A 20,173-nucleotide genomic window follows, 5' to 3' on the forward strand; every position below is an offset into this window, starting at 1 on the left:
CATAAATACCGACAGATGAAAGATACATTGCATACATTAGAAAATTTGTCTGCTATATTTTCTGGAATTTGGAACATCTGAACCTCTTCCCATGCCACGGTTGTCTCTGCTTGATTCCTTAAACTCCCCGTTACCTTCCCAACTCAGAAAAATCTATTAATGTGCTGGATTAGAAACAATTTCTTGAGGGGCCAAATGTTATATTGCATGAGTGCACCTCCAGGATACGACCCTCCTCCACTCTTTTCCTTACACGTTTGTGATTTAGACATTGACGGGGTCCAGTCCCAAGGGACAGGCTAGATTTTTTTTTTCCCCCTTTCTCTAAACCTTTTGGATAAGTAAGGACAATCTGGACTGGGGATTGGCAAAACATGATCCTCCTTTGTTTAACTAGATTTGTGAGTAGAACTATGAACAGACTCATTCACAAATTAGGGGGAATAAAGAAGCTAGAATTATATGGGGAAATCTAAACTGTATGATGTACTTCAGATATTTTTTCATATCCACCTATATTGATTGTGCAGACAGCAATTCAATTTTAAATATTTTCTAATAATATTTTTAGTACGTACAGTAGTGTTGGCATTGCTTGAAGGGAAAAGAACAAAGGGTAGGGTAAGTTTTGTGCCAGGATTAGGCTAGGACATGGGAAATCAATCTTATTCTCCCATGTGACTGTTAGGAACTCAACCATTTTAAACATCACCTGGTTCTTCAAAAGCTGTGCACTCTCAGGAAGCTAGAATCAAAGCAGATCTGGAACTTGAACCAGGCAATCAGACATGGGATGTGGACATGCCAGTGTTATTGGCTAATTCAAATGATTGCTCCAAGGGCTTCTATTTGGACTAATGAAATGTTCAAAAATTTTTTGTGATGGTGGTTATGTATTCATATGAATAGTACACTACAACATGGATTTATACACTTTGAGTTGTGAATTTAGAATTTTATGTATGTAAATTATACTCTATCAAAGTATTTACAAATAATCTCTTGGACCATACTGTGCAGAAAATATGGATAAGCAGTAAAATTACTCTATCTCTACTTTTGGGTCATGTCATCGCCTCTCATTTGCCACAGCTCTTGGCACTATTCTACACTTTTACATAACATGGTTGACTTGTACACACAGGTCATTGTCTCAGAGCTAAGTGAAAATACTTAATCATAAAATGACACTAATATCATTCATTTAAACACAAAATCATTTACTTTGGCTTATCCACCTGCCATCCCAGTCCATAGTTCTGAGTGTTCATATGATGTAATTACTTAGATCAATTTCAAGTTATATTTTAACTTCTTGTTAGATTTCTTCATGGATATAAACATGAGTAGTGACATAAAGGGACAGCAATTGGAGAGGAAGCACTGATTTCACCAAGATGTCTGAGAAACATGTTTCAATTCTGCTGTTGCTGCTACAGCTGAGTTGTTGCTTCAGAACTGGGAGCTGTGGAAAGGTGCTGGTCTGGCCCGTGGAGTACAGTCTCTGGCTGAATTTAAATGTAATCCTGGATGAACTTGTCCGGAGAGGTCATGAGGTGATTGTTCTGAGAAATTCAGCTTCCATTTTCATTGATCCAAGCAAACAAACTAATATTAAATTTGAAACTTTTCCTATTAATGCCAATAAAGATGACCTGGAAGATTTTTTCGTACACTTGGTTAGTACATGGACAAATGCACGCCAGAACTCACAATGGGAATATTTTTCACTACTGCAAAAGCTCTTTTCAGAATATTCTGACAATTGTGAAAATGTCTGTAAAGAAGTAGTTTTCAACAAGACACTCATGACAAAGCTACAAGAGTCAAGATTTGACATCCTTCTTTCAGATGCTATTGGTCCTTGTGGTGAGCTACTGGCCGAGCTGCTTAAAATACCCTTTGTGTACAGTCTTCGCTTCACTCCTGGCTACACTATGGAAAAATACAGTGGAGGACTTTTAGTGCCCCCTTCCTATGTTCCTATTATTCTTTCTGATTTAAGTGGGAAAATGACATTCATGGAGAGGGTAAACAATATGCTATGTATGCTTTATTTTGACTTCTGGTTTCAAATGCTTAATAAGAAGAGGTGGGACCGATTTTATAGTGAAGTACTAGGTAAGTCATGTTTTTTTGTTGGTAATTTACAGTCCTAACTTTGTTATGATTGTGAATCTGAGGTTGTATGAATATAAAGTCAGAGGAATTTGTCTTTTATGATTAAAAATAGAAAGATAAAATGATTTATTAATCTCTCAGATGTTATGGGTAGATTTATATTCCAGGTCAGTTAGAAACCAGATGCTCATCCCAGGATATGTCATCCTTGGTCACACACCTCCAAATGGAATACTGAAGATTTCTCTAAGGAATTCCATGTCCATTTTCTCATAATTTACTCGTTGTATAGATAAGCCAAGAGGTAGTTCACTAACATCTTTATTAATTTTTTTTATTTTTTTCTTTCCTAATATCATGATAGGTGGAGACGTGAAGATCAAAGTGCTACATATTTTAGCCCAAGTATCTAAGAATCATTGAGTAAATTGTTTACGTGGTGTGCAAGGGTATCCTTATTTAAAAATTAAAGAATTTTTCAATATAACCTAAATGGTTCTTTCACAATTGAGATATACAATGTTTTATCACAGACTGAAAAACCTATTATTTGAGGATTCTATAGATTCCATATTACATTATTATATCTTTATAAATATCTCATTGAAGAATAGACATATATGTAATTAGTCTATTTTTTTTTTTTTTAATTTTGACAGGCAGAGTGGACAGTGAGAGAGAGACAGAGAGAAAGGTCTTCCTTTTGCCGTTGGTTCACCCTCCAATGGCCGCCATGGTAGGCGCGCTGCGGCCAGTGCACCGTGCTGATCCAATGGCAGGAGCCAGGTGCTTATCCTGGTCTCCCATGGGGTGCAGGGCCCAAGGCCTTGGGCCATCCTCCACTGCACTCCCTGGCCACAGCGGAGAGCTGGCCTGGAAGAGGGGCAACCGGGACAGGATCGGTGCCCCGACCGGGACTAGAACCCGGTGTCCCGGCGCTGCAAGGCGGATAAATAGTCTATTTTTTAAAATTATCTTTCTTCACTAAAAATGAGTTGAAACTAAGGGGGAACACAAATGCACTGTTTTATAATTTAAAAATAAGCGATGATCATAATTATTTATATATCAATTTCTGTGTAAATAAATATTGGTATTTTCTTTGTGTGAACCCAAAACAACAATCAGTACAAGGAACTCAGCCACACTCTTAAAAATCTCACAGTTTGGGGCTGGTGTTGAAGTAAGTGAAACTGCCACTTGGAACTCTTGCATCCCATGCTAGAGTTAATAATTACATTAACTTCCTTCATATATGCTCGGAGGGCAGATGGTGATGGCCTCTGCACCCATTTGGGAGAACCACAAGGACTTCATGGTTCCTGGCTTCAGGGTGCCTAGCCTTGTCTGTTGTAACTACTTGGGGAATGAATAAGCAGGTGAAGGTTTCTCCCACCCTCTCTCTGTATGTATTCAAATAAACATAAATGAAGTAGAAGAAGGAGAAGAGGTGGAGGAGGAGAAGGAGAAAAAAGAAGAAGAAAATAAGCAGGAGGAGAGGACAAAGAAGACCTCACAGTTCACCCGGAAAGCCCATACTGGCTCCAGCTTGCTAAATGGCAGAAACCAGACTGAATACTGCCAGGAAAGTTCTATTCAAGGTTATGATCCATTCTGTATCTAACATAGTTGTTTAAATTTGCATTTGCTACTTTTTCCACTTTACAGAAGAAATACGCTTCTAATCCTATTGTGGATTATTATATTGAGCATGGTTTTGTATACACTGAGGTGATACTAGAGACACAAGCTCTCTTTTCACTGGGTTTGTATACATCTAATATGTAAACAATGTGTACAGGGTACTTATAATTTATATTATGCACGAGTAAACATATTTGTTTTTCAATGCACAGATATTTTATGTGTCACTGACTGTATCACTTCAACATCTCTCAGAACTTTACGTGCAATACTTCACATCACAATTCTCTCTTTACCCTGCCTTTTCTCTCCCCATTCAGGAAGACCTGTTACATTCTCAGAGCTAGTGGGGAAAGCTGACATGTGGCTCATTCGAAGCTACTGGGACTTGGAGTTTCCTCGCCCAACCTTACCAAATATTCATTTTGTTGGAGGGCTCCACTGCAAACCTGCCAAACCTCTGCCCAAGGTAAACAGATTCCTATTTGCTCTGTTCTGTTTGTTTTGCATTTTCAGTGGACATGATCTTTCATTGTTCATTTAGAACATTTGGCTCATAGGGAGAAAGTTATGAAAACCAGGTAAAGTGGCCTGTTAATTACAATGAGATATAGTGGCCTGTTAATTACAAACACATATCTTCTAGACAATCACAATATTCAGATTTCATAATCATTGGAGAACCATGTGGATTACCCAAGAGATTTTGCTAAAAAAAAAAACAAAAACAAAAAAAAAGCAGAGTTTGGTATAAGAAAATTAAGTTGACTATAAGGTTGATTTCTCTAGAGAGAGAATTTGTATGCAGAAAAAAGGAATAAGTTAAAATACCTAGTGAGGGCATTGGAGAGAGGACCTGAGAGGAGACAAACTGTGGAGAGATATGACCAAATGAGGGAAATATGGTTTTCTTCTTAGAACTGTATATATGAAATACATGAAACATGTTCTAATATTTTAATAAAGTTTTTTTTTTAAATCCTGCGATATACAGTGATGACTCATCTGCACAGAGCCAGAGCCAAGACTGAGGAAAGAGGAATCACTCAGGAGGTTGCTGTAAGAGTTCAGACACCGGGGCCGGTGTTGTGGCACAGTGGGTAAAGCCACTGCCTGCAACACGGGTATCAATAAAGCTGCCAGCTCCAGCTGATTCCCTTCCTATCCATCTCCCTGCTCATGGCCTTTGAAATCAGTGGCAGATAGCCTAAATGAGTGCACTCCTGCCACCCACATGAAAGACCCGGATGAAGCTCCTGGCTCTTGGCTTCAGCCTGGCCTAGCCTTAGCCATTGTTGCCCTTTGGAGATAGAACCATGAAATGGAAGATTCATTCTCTCTCTCTCTCGCTCGCTCTCTTTCTCTCTCTCTGTCTGTTCTTCTCTCATTGTTTCTCTCTCTCTCTCTTAGTAACTTTGACTTTCAAAAAATAAGTAACCCTTAAAGCACACACACTCACACATACACACAGTTTCACGACAGATGATAGATAACTAAATGTCAAAATTCATAAACAAGATTATTCCTGGTCATCTAAGAATACCATCCACATGTCATGCTGTGTGAGAGTGTGAGAAATATGGTTATTAGAACAAGTTAAAAATAGAAATGTGTGACACCCAAAGGAACTGATTTTAGTGTGAAACATCTGCAATTCTGTATATTGCAGCACTGCTCACATTAGCCAATAAACAGATACAACCCATGTATCCATCCACTGATGAAGACATAAAGGAAATATGTTAATTATACACAGTGGAATTCCATTTGTTCATTCTTAAGTTGAATAATAAATGGTTAGGAAAAGTAATACAAAGAGTTGAAGGACAAGGGAAACAATGAGATGGGTGGATAATAATTTGAAATAATATAGGTATGAGATTTGAATCAAAGTCATTGATTGTGAAATCTCTTTTATTCTTTTGTTTTTACTACCTTTATTCCCCATAATAACTTGATTTTTCATAAATTATCAAATTTTCAGATAATCTCTACTCTTTGAGAAATTAGACAAGTGAGAATCAAAATAGCGTCTATGTTTGGTCATATAATATACTGATATGAAAATATAAGGAGGAAATAACATGTGTAATCAATAGGTACAGCAGTTATTTCTAAAATAAATATTGGAAATAAACTAAATAGCCAGTATTACAAGGAATGAACAAATAACATATATATGAGTATGCCACACCATCACAATTCGTTTAGCAAAGAATCCTTAGCAACACCAAATCATTCCAAAAAGGAGGTTTGTTGAAAACAGCAGGGCAAAGAAGATAAATAGAAAAAGATCATATTTTTCTCATACAAAAGAAATGTGGATTAGGATTACATTTCTTTAATATATATCCTAGAATGTACATTGTGTTTAAAGTTCAGTTATCAGAAGAAAAAACATGTGTGACATGGTTTGCACACCAATACATTTACACTAAGAAATGGATAAGTGGCAAATCTTGCATACTATGGATTTACATCAGCTACTACTCCAATAATTCCTGATAATACTGTTATTTCCTTTGTTGTTGTTAGCAATCTTTTCACTAGTGTTTGCTGTGTGGCTGCTCTTTGTGATGGAGCAAATTTTTTCTTCTCAGGAAATGGAAGAGTTTGTGCAGAGCTCTGGAGAAGCGGGAGTGGTGGTGTTTTCCCTGGGGTCCATGGTCAGCAACATGACGGAAGAAAGGGCCAATGCGGTCGCATCGGCCTTTGCCCAGCTGCCACAAAAGGTGAGAAAAAGTGTCCTAATGGGGGGTGGCTACTGGATGATTCTGTTTAACTCTGTAAAGGGACTGATTACAGAAACTTCTTTTTTGAAATGTAAACTGTTATGATAGTTCTAATTCTACTTAGATAACAGCTTAAAAATACAGACTTCTAAGATATTAAAATAGTGCTGAGGTTTTTGATTTCAAATAAGTCTGGTATATCTTTTGTGATTAGAAATAAATATATTTGAGATACAGCATAAACTTTAAGTTTCTTGAAAAGACTTATTTATTTATTTATTTGAAAGATAGAGAATACACAGAGACAGAGGCAGAGAGAGAAGTCTTTCATGCACTGTTCACTCCCCAAACAGCCATAATGGCTGGAGCTGTGCCTATCCAAAGACAGGAACCAGGAGCTTCTTCCAGGTCTCCCAGGTGGATTCAAAGCCCAAGGACTTGGGCCATCTTCTGCTTTCCTGTGCCATAGCAGAGAGTTGGATAGGAAGTGGAGCAGCCAGGACTAGAATCCACAGCGCCCATATGGAATGCCAGCACTGCAGGTGGTAACTTTACCCACTATACCACAGGCTGGCCCCAAAGGCTTAACATTATCCTAAAAAAGCAGACAGGTACATAGAAATCATCTGATTTTACCCTATCCTTTGATCTTTTCCCTTCAAGCAATGCCAACACTATTGTATGCACTAAAAATATTATTAGAAAATATTTAAAATTGAATTGCTGTCTGCACAATCAATATAGGTGGATATGAAAAAATATCTGAAGTACATCATACAGTTTAGATTTCCCCATATAATTCTAGCTTCTTTATTCCCCCTAATTTGTGAATGAGTCTGTTCATAGTTCTACTCACAAATCTAGTTAAACAAAGGAGGATCATGTTTTGCCAATCCCCAGTCCAGATTGTCCTTACTTATCCAAAAGGTTTAGAGAAAGGGGGAAAAAAAAAATCTAGCCTGTCCCTTGGGACTGGACCCCGTCAATGTCTAAATCACAAACGTGTAAGGAAAAGAGTGGAGGAGGGTCGTATCCTGGAGGTGCACTCCATGCAATATAACATTTGGCCCCTCAAGAAATTGTTTCTAATCCAGCACATTAATAGCTTTTTCTGAGTTGGGAAGGTAGCGGGGAGTATAAGGAATCAAGTAGAGACAACCGTGGCATGGGAAGAGGTTCAGATGTTCCAAATTCCAGAAAATATAGCAGACAAATTTTCTAATGTATGCAATGTATCTTTCATCTGTCGGTATTTATGAACCATTTTTAATCTCATATAAGTTTCTATTAATCACCTAAATTATCATCATCATCATCATCATCATCATCATTATTCTGCTGAGGAGCTGAATTGAAGACTCACAGAGCACCAGAAGTGAAGCACTTGTGGGTTATACTTCAATTTATGAGAATTTCTCAGAAATACCAAAGGCTGTAGCAGACTTTAGTACAGGGCATGGTGATTGGGTATAGCAGCACATATTAATCATGCCTCTCGATGGTTTATAGTTCATTGTAGAAGGGTCAAAATCAACTGAAGAAAATTTAATGGCATCACAGTTTTAGATTTATTTCAACTGCTGTACTATATATGAATTAGCCTTTCCCTGTACTTTTAAAATATTTCCAACTCTAGCAAGAATTATCATATTTTGGATTCATTTCAAAATTGCCACTTGAAATTCTTCCTAGAAATAGTGTTTAATAATTTGTAATCTAAAACAAATGATGTGTAGTTCCTAAGCAGAATTAATTTATTTCTCACATATTTATGATCACACAAAATTGCTTTTGATCAATTAAAGGTTGTCACAGCATAAAGAAATTATGAAAACATGGATATAACTAAACTTCCACTCTATTTTTAAATAAAAAACTTACTATTATAAATGGAAGATTATTATAACAGAAAATACACATTTTTAACATGAAAAGTATGCACTGTAATTCAATACTTGAATTTTTCATTCATCATCTCACATAACTAAGCAGCTACATGTGAAACATCATGGTACTTTCCACACCTGACTGCATATAAAACAAGTATGGGAAAGGAAGCGCTCTGTTGACTTCAGACATTCTGTAATTCTCAGCACTTAACCCCTCATTCTTCTTTCCTGTGGACAGCAATTAGCCAGGTGACCTCTGAAACGCACTCGAATTGCAATACACTATCATTTCAAATTAGGTTAGCTAATTCCCTTTATCTACCAGGTCATATGGAGATTTGACGGTCAGAAACCAGAGACATTAGGACCCAACACTCGGATCTATGACTGGATCCCCCAGAATGATCTTCTTGGTAAGACTCTGGAGAACAATTGCTGCAAATACGAATAAAAGCCAATTCGGATGATAATAGTTAAACTGAAAACTGCATGGCCATATCTTATTGAGAAACTCAGCATCAAACATATTTAAATTTATTTTCTAGTTCTGGGAGAAATATAATAACCTACAACACTGAGCATTTTCTTAAATGCACATTCACATGATTTATGGCTGGAATCAAAATATCTTTCACTTCCAACAATTTCCTGCATTCTCTGTCTCCTAATTCCAATATTATTTTTGTCCTCTCACTGTGTTGTTTTCGAATGCCTCTGAAAAATAAGACACTTTGTTATTGTGAATGATCCTGCATTTTCCATGGGAAAGCCTTTCTTGTGAAGTGTTGGCATGTTTCAAGATGAAGTGCTGCCTGTGCTTTCTTGCTTTTCAGTACTGCCACCGTGCCACTCCTGGTTGTTTTGGGCACCTCAAAAACAGACTTAGTGAATGCACTATATCTTTTTGTTTTTGTTTTATTTTGCTTTTTTGAATTTCCCTTAATCTTATTAATTTAATTTAATTTAATTTAATTTTTCCCAAAGAAAGATTTAGTTAAGGAATACAAACTCCATATGTTTCATAAGTACAACTTTAGGAATATTGTGATTTCATACCCATCCTCCCACCCACATTCCCAACCTTCCACCTCCTCCTTCTCCCATTCTCATTCCCATTCTTCATTAAGATCCAGTTTTGATTAACTTTAGGTGCAGAAGACCAGCTTTATGCTAAATAAAGAGCTCTACAATTTGCATAAAAAACTGTTCCTCAACAATAGAGACAACTGCTGACAAAGTTACTGCATCTTGAAGATAATTTCACTTACTTTTTAGAAACTTAATTAACTTTACAGAAACATCTAAGAATTAACTGTAATTAACTTTACAGAAACATCCAAAGAACAGCCAATACATCTTTGACAAGCACTTAGACATGATTATAATACAACTCTTTGAATACAGAGGTCCTGCATGGGAAGTTAGTGCACAGTGACTCCTGTTCTAAATTTAACAATTAACACTGTAATGTATGATGTCAGTGATCACCCGAGGCTCTTGACATGAACTGCATAGGTTCTGAAAGCCTGTTGAATCCAGACTCCATCAGTATTTAGACAAGGCCATGAGCAACGTGGAAATTCTCTTCTCCCTTCAGAGAAAAGCAGCTCTGAAATCGGACATCTCCCCCTAAAATCTTCTCTGAAATGTGCCCCTTTCAGAGTTCCCCTGAATTGGCATTGGGATGCTACATATGCTACCAGAATTTGGGTGCCATATGATTTCCCCATGTGCTTATTAATAAATCTTCAATATTAATAAGCCTGAGAGGGTTCTTGCCTAATATTTAGAAAAGAATTCTCAATACGGGCACAAATAAACGCAGCAACATGATACATTTTAAGCTTTTATTTAGTGAGAATGATGCATAGGAGAGTGAGAGCTTTATTTTAAGAGATAGGTAAATATGGGTTCATACGGAGCACCAGGAACCAGCCAGGTGGAGGAGCATCTAGGCCTGGAAGCTTAGGGTGCGTGGTCCAAAGGCCATTCACCCTGGAGGCGCAGGGCCATAGCAAGCTCCCTAGTGGCAAGAGCTCGGGCAAAGAGAAGGGGCAGACAAACTGTGTCCCAGGATTATTTTATACCCACCACCAAAGGGGAGTAGTTAATTAACCTGATAGGCTGGTGGGCACCCAAGTGTGGTCAGGTAGGGGGATGGGGTCACACAGGGGCGTGGTGAAGGTTTCAGGTAGTGTGTGAGGTCACACAGGGGCGTGGTGAAGAGATGGTCTTCCAACTCAAAACCTAATCAGTTTTGACCTATGTGCCTGCCTACTTCACCTCCTTCTTTGATGACCACTTCTTTCCTCTGGGGGGGGTCTCACCCAATGAGGTCTTTCATATAGGACAATTTGTTGCCACAGTGTCTTGGTTTTCCATGCCTGAAATGGACTTTTCATCCAGACCAGAATGCTTTAAGGGCTGATGCTGAGGTCAGAGGAATACACTATATCTTTCAAAAAAATGTTCAAAATGCACTCAGCTTCTATTTTTGAAAATGAATTTTATTTTTTTCTGGAATATCCTCTTTCTTTGTGTTAATCTTTTATTCACTGCTCAAGTCAAATTTCATACTTCCTCTTCCACATAGTCTTCACTTATCTCTCCAATGTACTTAGGAAGAGGTGTACTCTTCTTATTGATCTGAAAGCAATCTAAATGTAGTTTTCATGCTCTCATGATCTGTTATCTAAGGATAATGGTTCTCTCCAGTGTGTAATTCTGTGCATATCTCATTTCATTTCTGAGACATGCATAATAATCGTATTGAAAATCCCTCAATCCTAGGTCATCCAAAAACCAAAGCTTTTGTAACTCATGGTGGAGCCAATGGCATCTATGAGGCAATCCACCATGGCATCCCTATGGTGGGTCTTCCTCTGTTTGGGGAGCAACCTGATAATATTGCCCACATGACGGCCAAGGGGGCAGCCATTAGGCTGAACTGGAAAACAATGTCAAGTGCAGATCTGCTCAATGCCTTGAAGACAGTTATCAATGACCCCTCGTGAGTATTACTTTCATTAAATCTATGTAAAATTTATATATAAATGTTCACCTGAAGGCCAAGACTGCAGCAGTTGAGTCTGAAAATGAGCAAAAACAAGTTGAGTACAAATTTTCTGCAAGTTGGAAGGAAATTGTCAAATAGTTCTTGTGATTTTCATAATGTTTTTGAGCAGATTTAAGAGACGGTTTGTCATAGATTATCCGATAGTGTGCATATCTGAAATAGCCTAGAAATGGAATGAGAGGTGTAACTGAAGACGACTAAAACAGGATTAAACGAAAGCATTAAGAACACAAATGCAGCAGGTAAACACAAATGTTATAGAAGAACTCACCTACTTTAAGCACATTTACGAGTTTTTTTTTTTTTCCGGTATTTTTTTAAGATTTATTCATTTATTTTAAAGTAAGAGTTACATAGAAAGAGGAGAGGCAGAGAGAGAGGTCTTCCATCTCCTCGTTCACTCTCCAATTTGGCCGCAATGGCCAGAGCTGTGCTGATCCAAAGGCATCAGCCAGGGGCCGGGAGCTTCTTCCGGGTCTCCACATGCATACAGGGGCCCAAAGGCTTAAGGCATCTTTTACTGCTTTCCCAGGCCACAGCAGAGAGCTGGATTGGAAATGGAGCAGCCTGTACTCGAAGCAGTGCATATATGGGATGCTGGCACTGCAGGAGGTAGATTTACCCGCTATGCCAAAGCAAGGACCCTTCAGCAAGGGCATTTATAAAATGATATTTTTAAAATACATTCTACCATGTACATTTCAGATATATAACATGATGTTATGGGTTATGTGTATAGTCAAAAGGTTCCTATAGAGAAGCAGCTTAACCTATTCATGATCTCACATGGTAGTTACTTATTTTTCTTTTTAAAATTCTAAAATGGTTTATTTTCCAGAAGCCAGCATGTCATTTTCAATTTCTAATTTCCATTACATTTATTGCTTTGCCAAGTTTCTATGCTAACATTCTGATCCTGCTACTGGTATTGGTAAACAACTTGGATTTTCAGATGTACTCCTCTGAAAATTGTCTTCCTCCTGTTCATTCTTAATGGTAGGAAGAGGATTTCCCTCCACTGCGATTGTTCCCATGTCATGCTATAGCACTTTATGGTTTAGATTTGGTAAGCCACATTGCTACATTCCAACACTAGCAATGTCTCAAAGTAAAATGCTGAGTACTCTCTAAATGCTAAGATCAGAATACTAAAACAAAAACAACAACAATAATAAAAACATTTATTGATGGTCTAATATATGCGAAGAATAATTGAAAGTATTCTAAGAATCACTGTTTTATTACTCAGAACATTAGAATAAGAAAGGTACTATTCCTATCCATTCTATTTAGAAATGAACAACTAGGAAGAGAGAAGTTTATAGAAAGGACAAGGAAGTGTCAGAACCAGGGTTCAAACCAATGTAATTAATTCATTAAGATACCTTAGTAGTTGTAAGCATTTATCCATTGATACAAGGCCAATATCCCTACTGTGGTCGATGCAAACCTTATCGACTTTGCCCAGAAATATAACTCTGTTTTTTCATGGATCTGCCTACTACATCCTCATTTTAATATTGTTTTGAACCTTGTACATAAAATCCTCCCTAATTCCTAGTCTATAGTTCCAGTTCTACACATTCATCAATTTTTGTTTTTGTTTTTGTGTTTTCTTCTTTTTTTAAATTTTTTTTTGACAGGCAGAGTGGACAGTGAGAGAGAGAGACAGAGAGAAAGGTCTTCCTTTTGCCATTGGGTCACCCTCCATGGCCGCCACGGTAGGTGCGCTGCGGCCGGCGCACCGCGCTGATCCGATGGCAGGAGCCAGGTGCTTATCCTAGTCTCCCATGGGGTGCAGGGCCCAAGCACTTGGGCCATCCTCCACTGCACGCCCTGGCCACAGCAGAGAGCTGGCCTGGAAGAGGGGCAACCAGGACAGGATCAGTGCCCCGACCGGGACTAGAACTTAGGATTAGCCTAGTGAGCTGCGGCGCCGGCTTGTGTTTTCTTCTTCTTACATTTAGGACTAATTGATCCCAATTCCTAGGATGTAATGTTGGCAAAACTTATCTTACCCAAGTTCTGTATGTATATTGAATATGTACACATTGAATTTCTATGCATCTAATAAATTCTAGCCTATTAGTTAAGATCAGTATGTTAACCCTCAAAGAAAATATCATTTTTCTTCCATGTTTATGTGACATGCATTTTACCATCTATGTGAAAATATCAGATATCAATTTTTTTGTATTTCATTCTGTAATTTGTTGTCTACTGGTTTTCCCTGCAGCTATAAAGAGAATGTCATGACATTATCCAGTATTCACCATGATCAGCCCATGAAGCCACTGGATCGAGCAGTCTTCTGGATCGAGTATGTCATGCGGCACAAAGGAGCAAAACACCTTAGGGTTGCAGCCCATGACCTCACCTGGTTCCAGTACCACTCTTTGGATGTGATTGGGTTCCTGGTGTCCTGTGCAGCATTTCTGCTTTTTCTTGTCATAAAAAGCTATTTGTTTGTTTATCAAAAGCTCCTTAAGATAGGAAAGAAGCAAAAGAGGGATTAGAGCTCCTTCACACATGTGCGTGTCAGGTAAATTAGACTGCTCCATTTAATTCAAGCACTTTGGATCAAGATGTGACAAGTGACAAGATTGGCACATTTTTTGAGAATTGTGCCCTTTAGATTATTACATTTTTAATTTTTGAATTGGCATTAATATACTAGTCTATTTCCAGAAATCCGTAACAAGTTCTAGTTTAATGCTGAATGAGGCAGAATATCATAAATCAGAAAAAACAAAAAAGCAGAAAATGAGATCCTTTAAAGTAGGTTATTCGAGAAGAACAAGAAGCATTGATTTTCCATTCATTCAGAAGTAGCTTCTATTTGACTAAAATACCATCATGTGGACCATATGTGTCTGTGTCAAAGAAAACCAGAGTGAGATCCTTGTTAACATGTGCATGATAATTTATTCAGATCACTGGAGCATGTGAAAAGAAGCTCTTGTATACACTGACCTCAACATCACCTAGGGCAGAAGTGGCTGACATTTTAAAATAAATAAAACACATACATTGGATAGTGAAGAATACTGCTTCTCAAAAGAGACCAAGGAAATTAATGGTAATGGAAAATTGCTCAAAGTCGGTTGGTAAGGTAGGGTACACATGTCCTTTTTTTTTTTCCTATTGGCAGTATTGTATTTTTTTGAGCAAAGAAGAAACATAGATCCTACACTCCCCTTACTGCTATAATCCTAGTAGATGGAAAGCAAGCTACACACAGTGAATGTTATGTCCTTTGTCTTATATGGAGTTAACATTACATATGTATCATGAAATGCAAAATATATAATCATGGATTTTGTTTCTTTGTTTTAAAAATATGAATGGCCCTAGCTAGCTTCTTATTGAAATCCATGTAACAGAAAAATGTTTGGTAAGAAATATGAGATATTTTCCTCATGATTCCTTGAGTATGCTTGAGGTACAGTTTTCACTTTATTGAATGAACCTGTGTTACCAGATAGTATGGCACAAAATAAAAGGACAGAGAACTTCCTATTAGTTAAGACTGATGACTAAAACCCCGGAAGTTTTGTCTAGTCCTGAGGACTATGTTGTTAGAAGAGTCCCATTCTTCTTGCTTAATATCTTCCATTTCTTAGCATTGCCTTGTCAGATATTTGGAACTGATTCAATTCCTGGGATACATATAATGTGAAAATCAGAACTTTGAAATATCATTTTATGTATTATTTCCTAACAAGGATATAATTGGTGGAATAAATATAAATATTACATATGCAAATGTTTAAAGTCTATATTAAATGAAGTTTTCAATGGCAAAAATTATCTTAGGAATCCAGTGACCATGAAGCAGGCAATATGCACAATTCTGGTGATTGCAGCAACAAAGCAAGTAACTTGTGTTCAGTGTTTTCCTCACTGGCTCCCTGTTCTAAGCCTCCTTCATCCATGCTCTAGAAAATGTTTCCTTATCATGCCAAGATACATGTACAACTTCTCCTAACAGATTAATTACTGATATGATTGGTCATTCTCATTCTTCATATCCTTATGAACAGATAGAACACTCATTGTTAAAATTGTGGAAAACTATCAAAACATGTAACACAGGATTTATGGAACCAATAATCTCCATTTAATGTTATTCTGGCCTGAATCCATTTCATTTCTTTGTCATTCACTCTGAATGTCAAATCTCAAGCTTTGATTTTGTTGTATGAAATAGCTGTAGTTATTCAGGGACTCTTGTGTTTCCATATGAATTTTAGTAGCATTTTTTTCTAGGTCTGAGAAGAATGCCCTTGAGATTTTGATAAGAATCACATTGAATATGTAAATTGCTTTTGTTATGATGGATATTTTGATGATATGGATTCTTCCAATCCATGAACATGGAAGATTTTTCCCATTTTTTGTTTCTTATTCTGTTTCTTTATTTAATGTTTTATACATTTCATCATAGAGATCTTTGACATCCTTGGTTAAATTTATTCCAAGGTATTTAATCTTTATAGCTATTGTGAATGAGATTGACCTTAGAAGTTCTTTCTTAGCCATGGTCTTTTCTGTGTATACAAAATTATTGATTTTTGTGTTAGTTTTCTATGCTGCTTCTTTATCAAACTCTCTTATGAGTTTCAATAGCTTCTAAATGGATTCTTTTGGTTTCCATATATATAGAATCATGTTATCTGCAAATAGGGATAGTTTAACTTCTTCCTCCCCAATTTGTATTCCTTTGATTTTATTTTTTTCTTGCTTAATGGCTCTGGCTGAAAATTTCAATACTGTATTGACTACCAATGATGACAGTGGGCATCCTTGTCTGGCTCCTGAATTTAGTGGGAAAGTTACCAACATTTTCCCATTTAAAAAGTTGTTGGCTGGACCGGCGCCTTCGCTCAACAGGCTAATCCTCCGCCTTGCGGCGACAGCACACTGAGTTCTAGTCCTGGTCGGGGCGCCGGATTCTGTCCCGGTTGTCCCTCTTCCAGGCCAGCTCTCTGCTATGGCCCAGGAGTGCAGTGGAGGATGGCCCAAGTGCTTGGGCCCTGCACCCGCATGGGAGACCAGGAAAAGCACCTGGCTCCTGCCTTCGGATCAGCGCAGTGCTCAGGCAACAGCGCACCGGCTTTGGTGGGCATTTGAAGGTGAACCAATGGCAAAGGAAGACCTTTCTCTCTCTCTCTCTCTCACTGTCCACTCTGACTGTCAAAAAAAAGAAGGGGGGGGGGGACTTGCAGAGCCAAGATGGCGGATAGTGAGGACGTGTGCCTTAGGTTGGGAAAATAAAGTTTTATAAAAGTGGAATTACTGTAGCCTCAGGAAAAGACTCAAGAAAAAAACTGCAGAGGAAACGCTTCCGGATCTTGTGGATGTGACACAGAGGACTTACAGGGAGCCCACCGCTTGGAAAACCAACCGAGACGAGCCGAGCGGCGGGAGAGGAGCCAGAGCCACAGAATCTCGCCAGGGCAGGAACCGAGGAGGGTAAGACAAAGACCTCAGAAACCTGAGACACTGGGGGGGGGGGCGGGGACAGAGGCCTCTCCCTTCACTCACCAAGCAAAACAAAGAGCACCGCGATTTTACATATGTAAAGCACAGCCAAACTCAGTAACTTTAGCAAAACTGGAGAACACATTGAGGGCTGCATAAACTCTGTGTGTGGTCCCAGGGGTAGATCAAACGAATACTCACAGAGGCCAGATTTCAACTAAGCTCAACTCCACTCCCAACTGAGTCAAAAAAAAAAAAAAAAAAAAAAAAAGAAAGCGAGCCAGCAAGGAGCAAGGGAGTGAGCAATCTGGGACGCTCCTTGCACAGCCTTAAACCTGAAGAGTTTACCTGAAGCATAGCTCTCTGGCCACACCCATCACAGCCCCTAAGGCTCCAACAAAGCAGACAGCTCACTTAGAGGAATAGTATAACGAGAAAAAAAACACCACAGGAAAAAAAAAAAAAAAACATAAATTATCTCCAACATGCCAAACAACAAACATAGAAGCCGAGGTAACAAGAGCAAGGAAGACACTATGACGCCCCCAAGTGAACAAGGCACACCAATGCAAGATTATGAAGATGAAGAGATAGAGGGAATGCAAGAAGCAGATCTCAAAAAATTGATAAGAACATTAAGAAGTTCTCAAAAACAAATTCTTGAACTACAAAAATGCTTAATGGACAAGATAGAAAATCTCTCCCTTGAAAATGAAATATTAAGGTGGAATCAAAATGAAATGAAACAACTAGTAGAACAGGAAACTGAGATAGTGACCAAAAACCACAATGAAATGAAGAACTCAATAGATCAAATGACAAACATATTAGAGAGACTTAAAAACAGAATGGGTGAAGCAGAAGAGAGAATATCAGAATTAGAAGACAGAGAACAGGAAAGGAAACAGTCAAATCAAAGAAAAGAAGAAGAAATCAGAAATCTAAAAAATACTGTCAGGAATCTACAGGATACTATTAAAAAAACCAATATTCGGGTTCTAGGAGTTCCTGAAGGCATGGAAAGGGAGAAAGGATTAGAAGGCCTTTTTAGTGAGATACTAGCAGAAAATTTCCCAGGTTTGGAGAAGGACAGAGACATCCTAGTACAGGAAGCTCATAGAACCCCTAATAAACATGATCAAAAGAGATCCTCACCACGACACGTCATAATCAAACTCACCACAGTGAAACACAAAGAAAAGATCCTAAAATGTGCAAGAGAGAAACGCCAGATTACTCTCAGAGCATCTCCAATTAGACTTACAGCTGACTTCTCATCAGAAACCCTACAAGCCAGGAGAGAATGGTGAGATATAGCCCAGGTACTAAGAGAGAAAAACTGCCAGTCCAGAATATTATATCCTGCAAAGCTCTCATTTATGAATGAAGGTGAAATAAAGACCTTTCACAGCAAACAGAAATTGAAAGAATTTGTCACCACTCGTCCAGCCCTGCAAAAGATGCTTAAAGATGTGTTACATACAGAAACACAGAAACACGGTCACCAATATGAAAGAAGGTAAAGGAAGGAAACCTCACAGCAAAAGATCACAGGAATCTCAAACCAGATATTAGAAAATATCTTTGGCAAATGGCAGGGCAAAGTTACTCCTTCTCAATAGTCACATTGAATGTTAATGGCTTGAACTGTCCAGTTAAAAGACACCGATTGGCTGATTGGGTTAAGGAACAAAACCCATCTTTTTGCTGCTTACAAGAAACTCATCTTTCCAACAATGATCCATACAGACTGAAAGTGAAAGGCTGGAAAAAGATATACCATGCCAACAGAAATGAAAAAAGAGCGGGCGTAGCCATCTTAATATCGGACAACATAAACTTTACCACAAAAACTGTCAGGAGAGACAAAGAGGGGCACTATTTAATGATTAAGGGATCCATTCAACAGGAAGATATAACGATTATCAATGTATATGCACCTAATCACAGGGCACCAGCTTATTTAAAAGACTTGTCAAGGGACTTAAAGGGAGACTTAGACCCCAATACAATAGTACTGGGGGACTTCAATAATCCACTCTCAGAGATAGACAGATCATCAGGACAGAAGATCAACAAGGAGACAGTAGATTTAAATGACACTATAGCCCAAATGGATCTAACAGATATCTACAGAACATTTCATCCTATATCTAAGGACTTTACATTCTTCTCAGCAGTACATGGAACCTTCTCTAGGATTGACCACATACTAGGCCATAAAGCAAGTCTCAGCAAATTCAAGAGAATTAGAATCATACCATGCAACTTCTCAGACCACAAAGGAATGAAATTGGAAATTAGCAACTCGGGAATCCCCAGAGCACATGCAAACACATGGAGATTGAACAACATGCTCCTGAATGAACAATGGGTCATAGAAGAAATTAAAAGAGAAATCAAAAATTTTCTGGAAGTAAATGAGGATAACAGCACAACATACCAAAACCTATGGGATACAACAAAAGCAGTGTTAAGAGGAAAGTTTATAGCCATAGGTGCCTACATCAAGAAATTGGAGAGGCACCAAATAGATGAGCTTTCAAGTCATCTCAAGGATCTAGAAAATCTGCAGCAAACCAAACCCAAACACAGTAGGAGAAGGGAAATAATTAAAATCAAAGAAGAAATCAACAGGATTGAATCCAAAAAAACATTACAAAAAATCAGCCAAACGAGGAGCAGTTTTTTAGAAAAAATAAACAAAATTGACACCCCACTGGCCCAACTAACTAAAAAAGAAAAGACCCAAATCAATAAAATCAGAGATGAAAAGGGGAATGTAACAACAGACACCACAGAAATAAAAAGAATCATCAGAAATTACTACAAGGACTTGTATGCCAGCAAACAGGGAAATCTAGCATAAATGGACAGATTCTTGGACACATACAACCTACCTAAATTGAGCCAGGAAGACATAGAAAACCTAAACAGACCCATAACTGACACAGAAATTGAAACAGTAATAAAGGCCCTCCCAACAAAGAAAAGCCCAGGACCAGATGGATTCACTGCTGAGTTCTACCAGACATTTAGAGAAGAACTAACTCCAATTCTTCTCAAACTATTCAGAACAATCGAAAAAGAGGGAATCCTCCCAAATTCTTTCTATGAAGCCAGCATCACCTTAATTCCTAAGCCGGAAAAAGATGCAGCATTGAAAGAGAATTACAGACCAATATCCCTGATGAACATAGATGCAAAAATACTCAATAAAATTCTGG

General features: G+C 38.1%; 2 protein-coding genes across 2 annotated transcripts in view; one reads left to right on the top strand and one right to left on the bottom strand.

Moving 5' to 3' along the window:
- Positions 1–20,173, bottom strand: part of LOC133765692 (UDP-glucuronosyltransferase 2B14-like) — a 48,527-nt gene that overhangs the window by 7,846 nt on the left and 20,508 nt on the right. The window lies entirely within an intron of this gene.
- Positions 1,372–15,220, top strand: LOC133765131 (UDP-glucuronosyltransferase 2B14). Its single transcript, XM_062198751.1, has 6 exons — positions 1,372–2,121; positions 4,086–4,234; positions 6,366–6,497; positions 8,712–8,799; positions 11,177–11,396; positions 13,699–15,220. The coding sequence occupies exons 1-6, from the start codon at positions 1,398–1,400 to the stop codon at positions 13,976–13,978; spliced, it is 1,593 nt and encodes a 530-aa protein (XP_062054735.1). The 5' UTR covers positions 1,372–1,397; the 3' UTR covers positions 13,979–15,220.

The sequence above is a fragment of the Lepus europaeus genome, chromosome 8 (genome assembly GCF_033115175.1).
Source record: "Lepus europaeus isolate LE1 chromosome 8, mLepTim1.pri, whole genome shotgun sequence".
Taxonomy (NCBI): domain Eukaryota; kingdom Metazoa; phylum Chordata; class Mammalia; order Lagomorpha; family Leporidae; genus Lepus; species Lepus europaeus.

Excerpts from the sequence above, each read along its gene's own strand:
- LOC133765131 (XM_062198751.1), top strand. The coding sequence starts at position 1,398 with ATGTCTGAGAAACATGTTTCAATTCTGCTGTTGCTGCTACAGCTGAGT. Across the intron at positions 4,235-6,365 it reads CTGCCAAACCTCTGCCCAAG|GAAATGGAAGAGTTTGTGCA; the intron begins GTAAACAGATTC and ends TTTTCTTCTCAG. Across the intron at positions 11,397-13,698 it reads ACAGTTATCAATGACCCCTC|CTATAAAGAGAATGTCATGA; the intron begins GTGAGTATTACT and ends TTTTCCCTGCAG.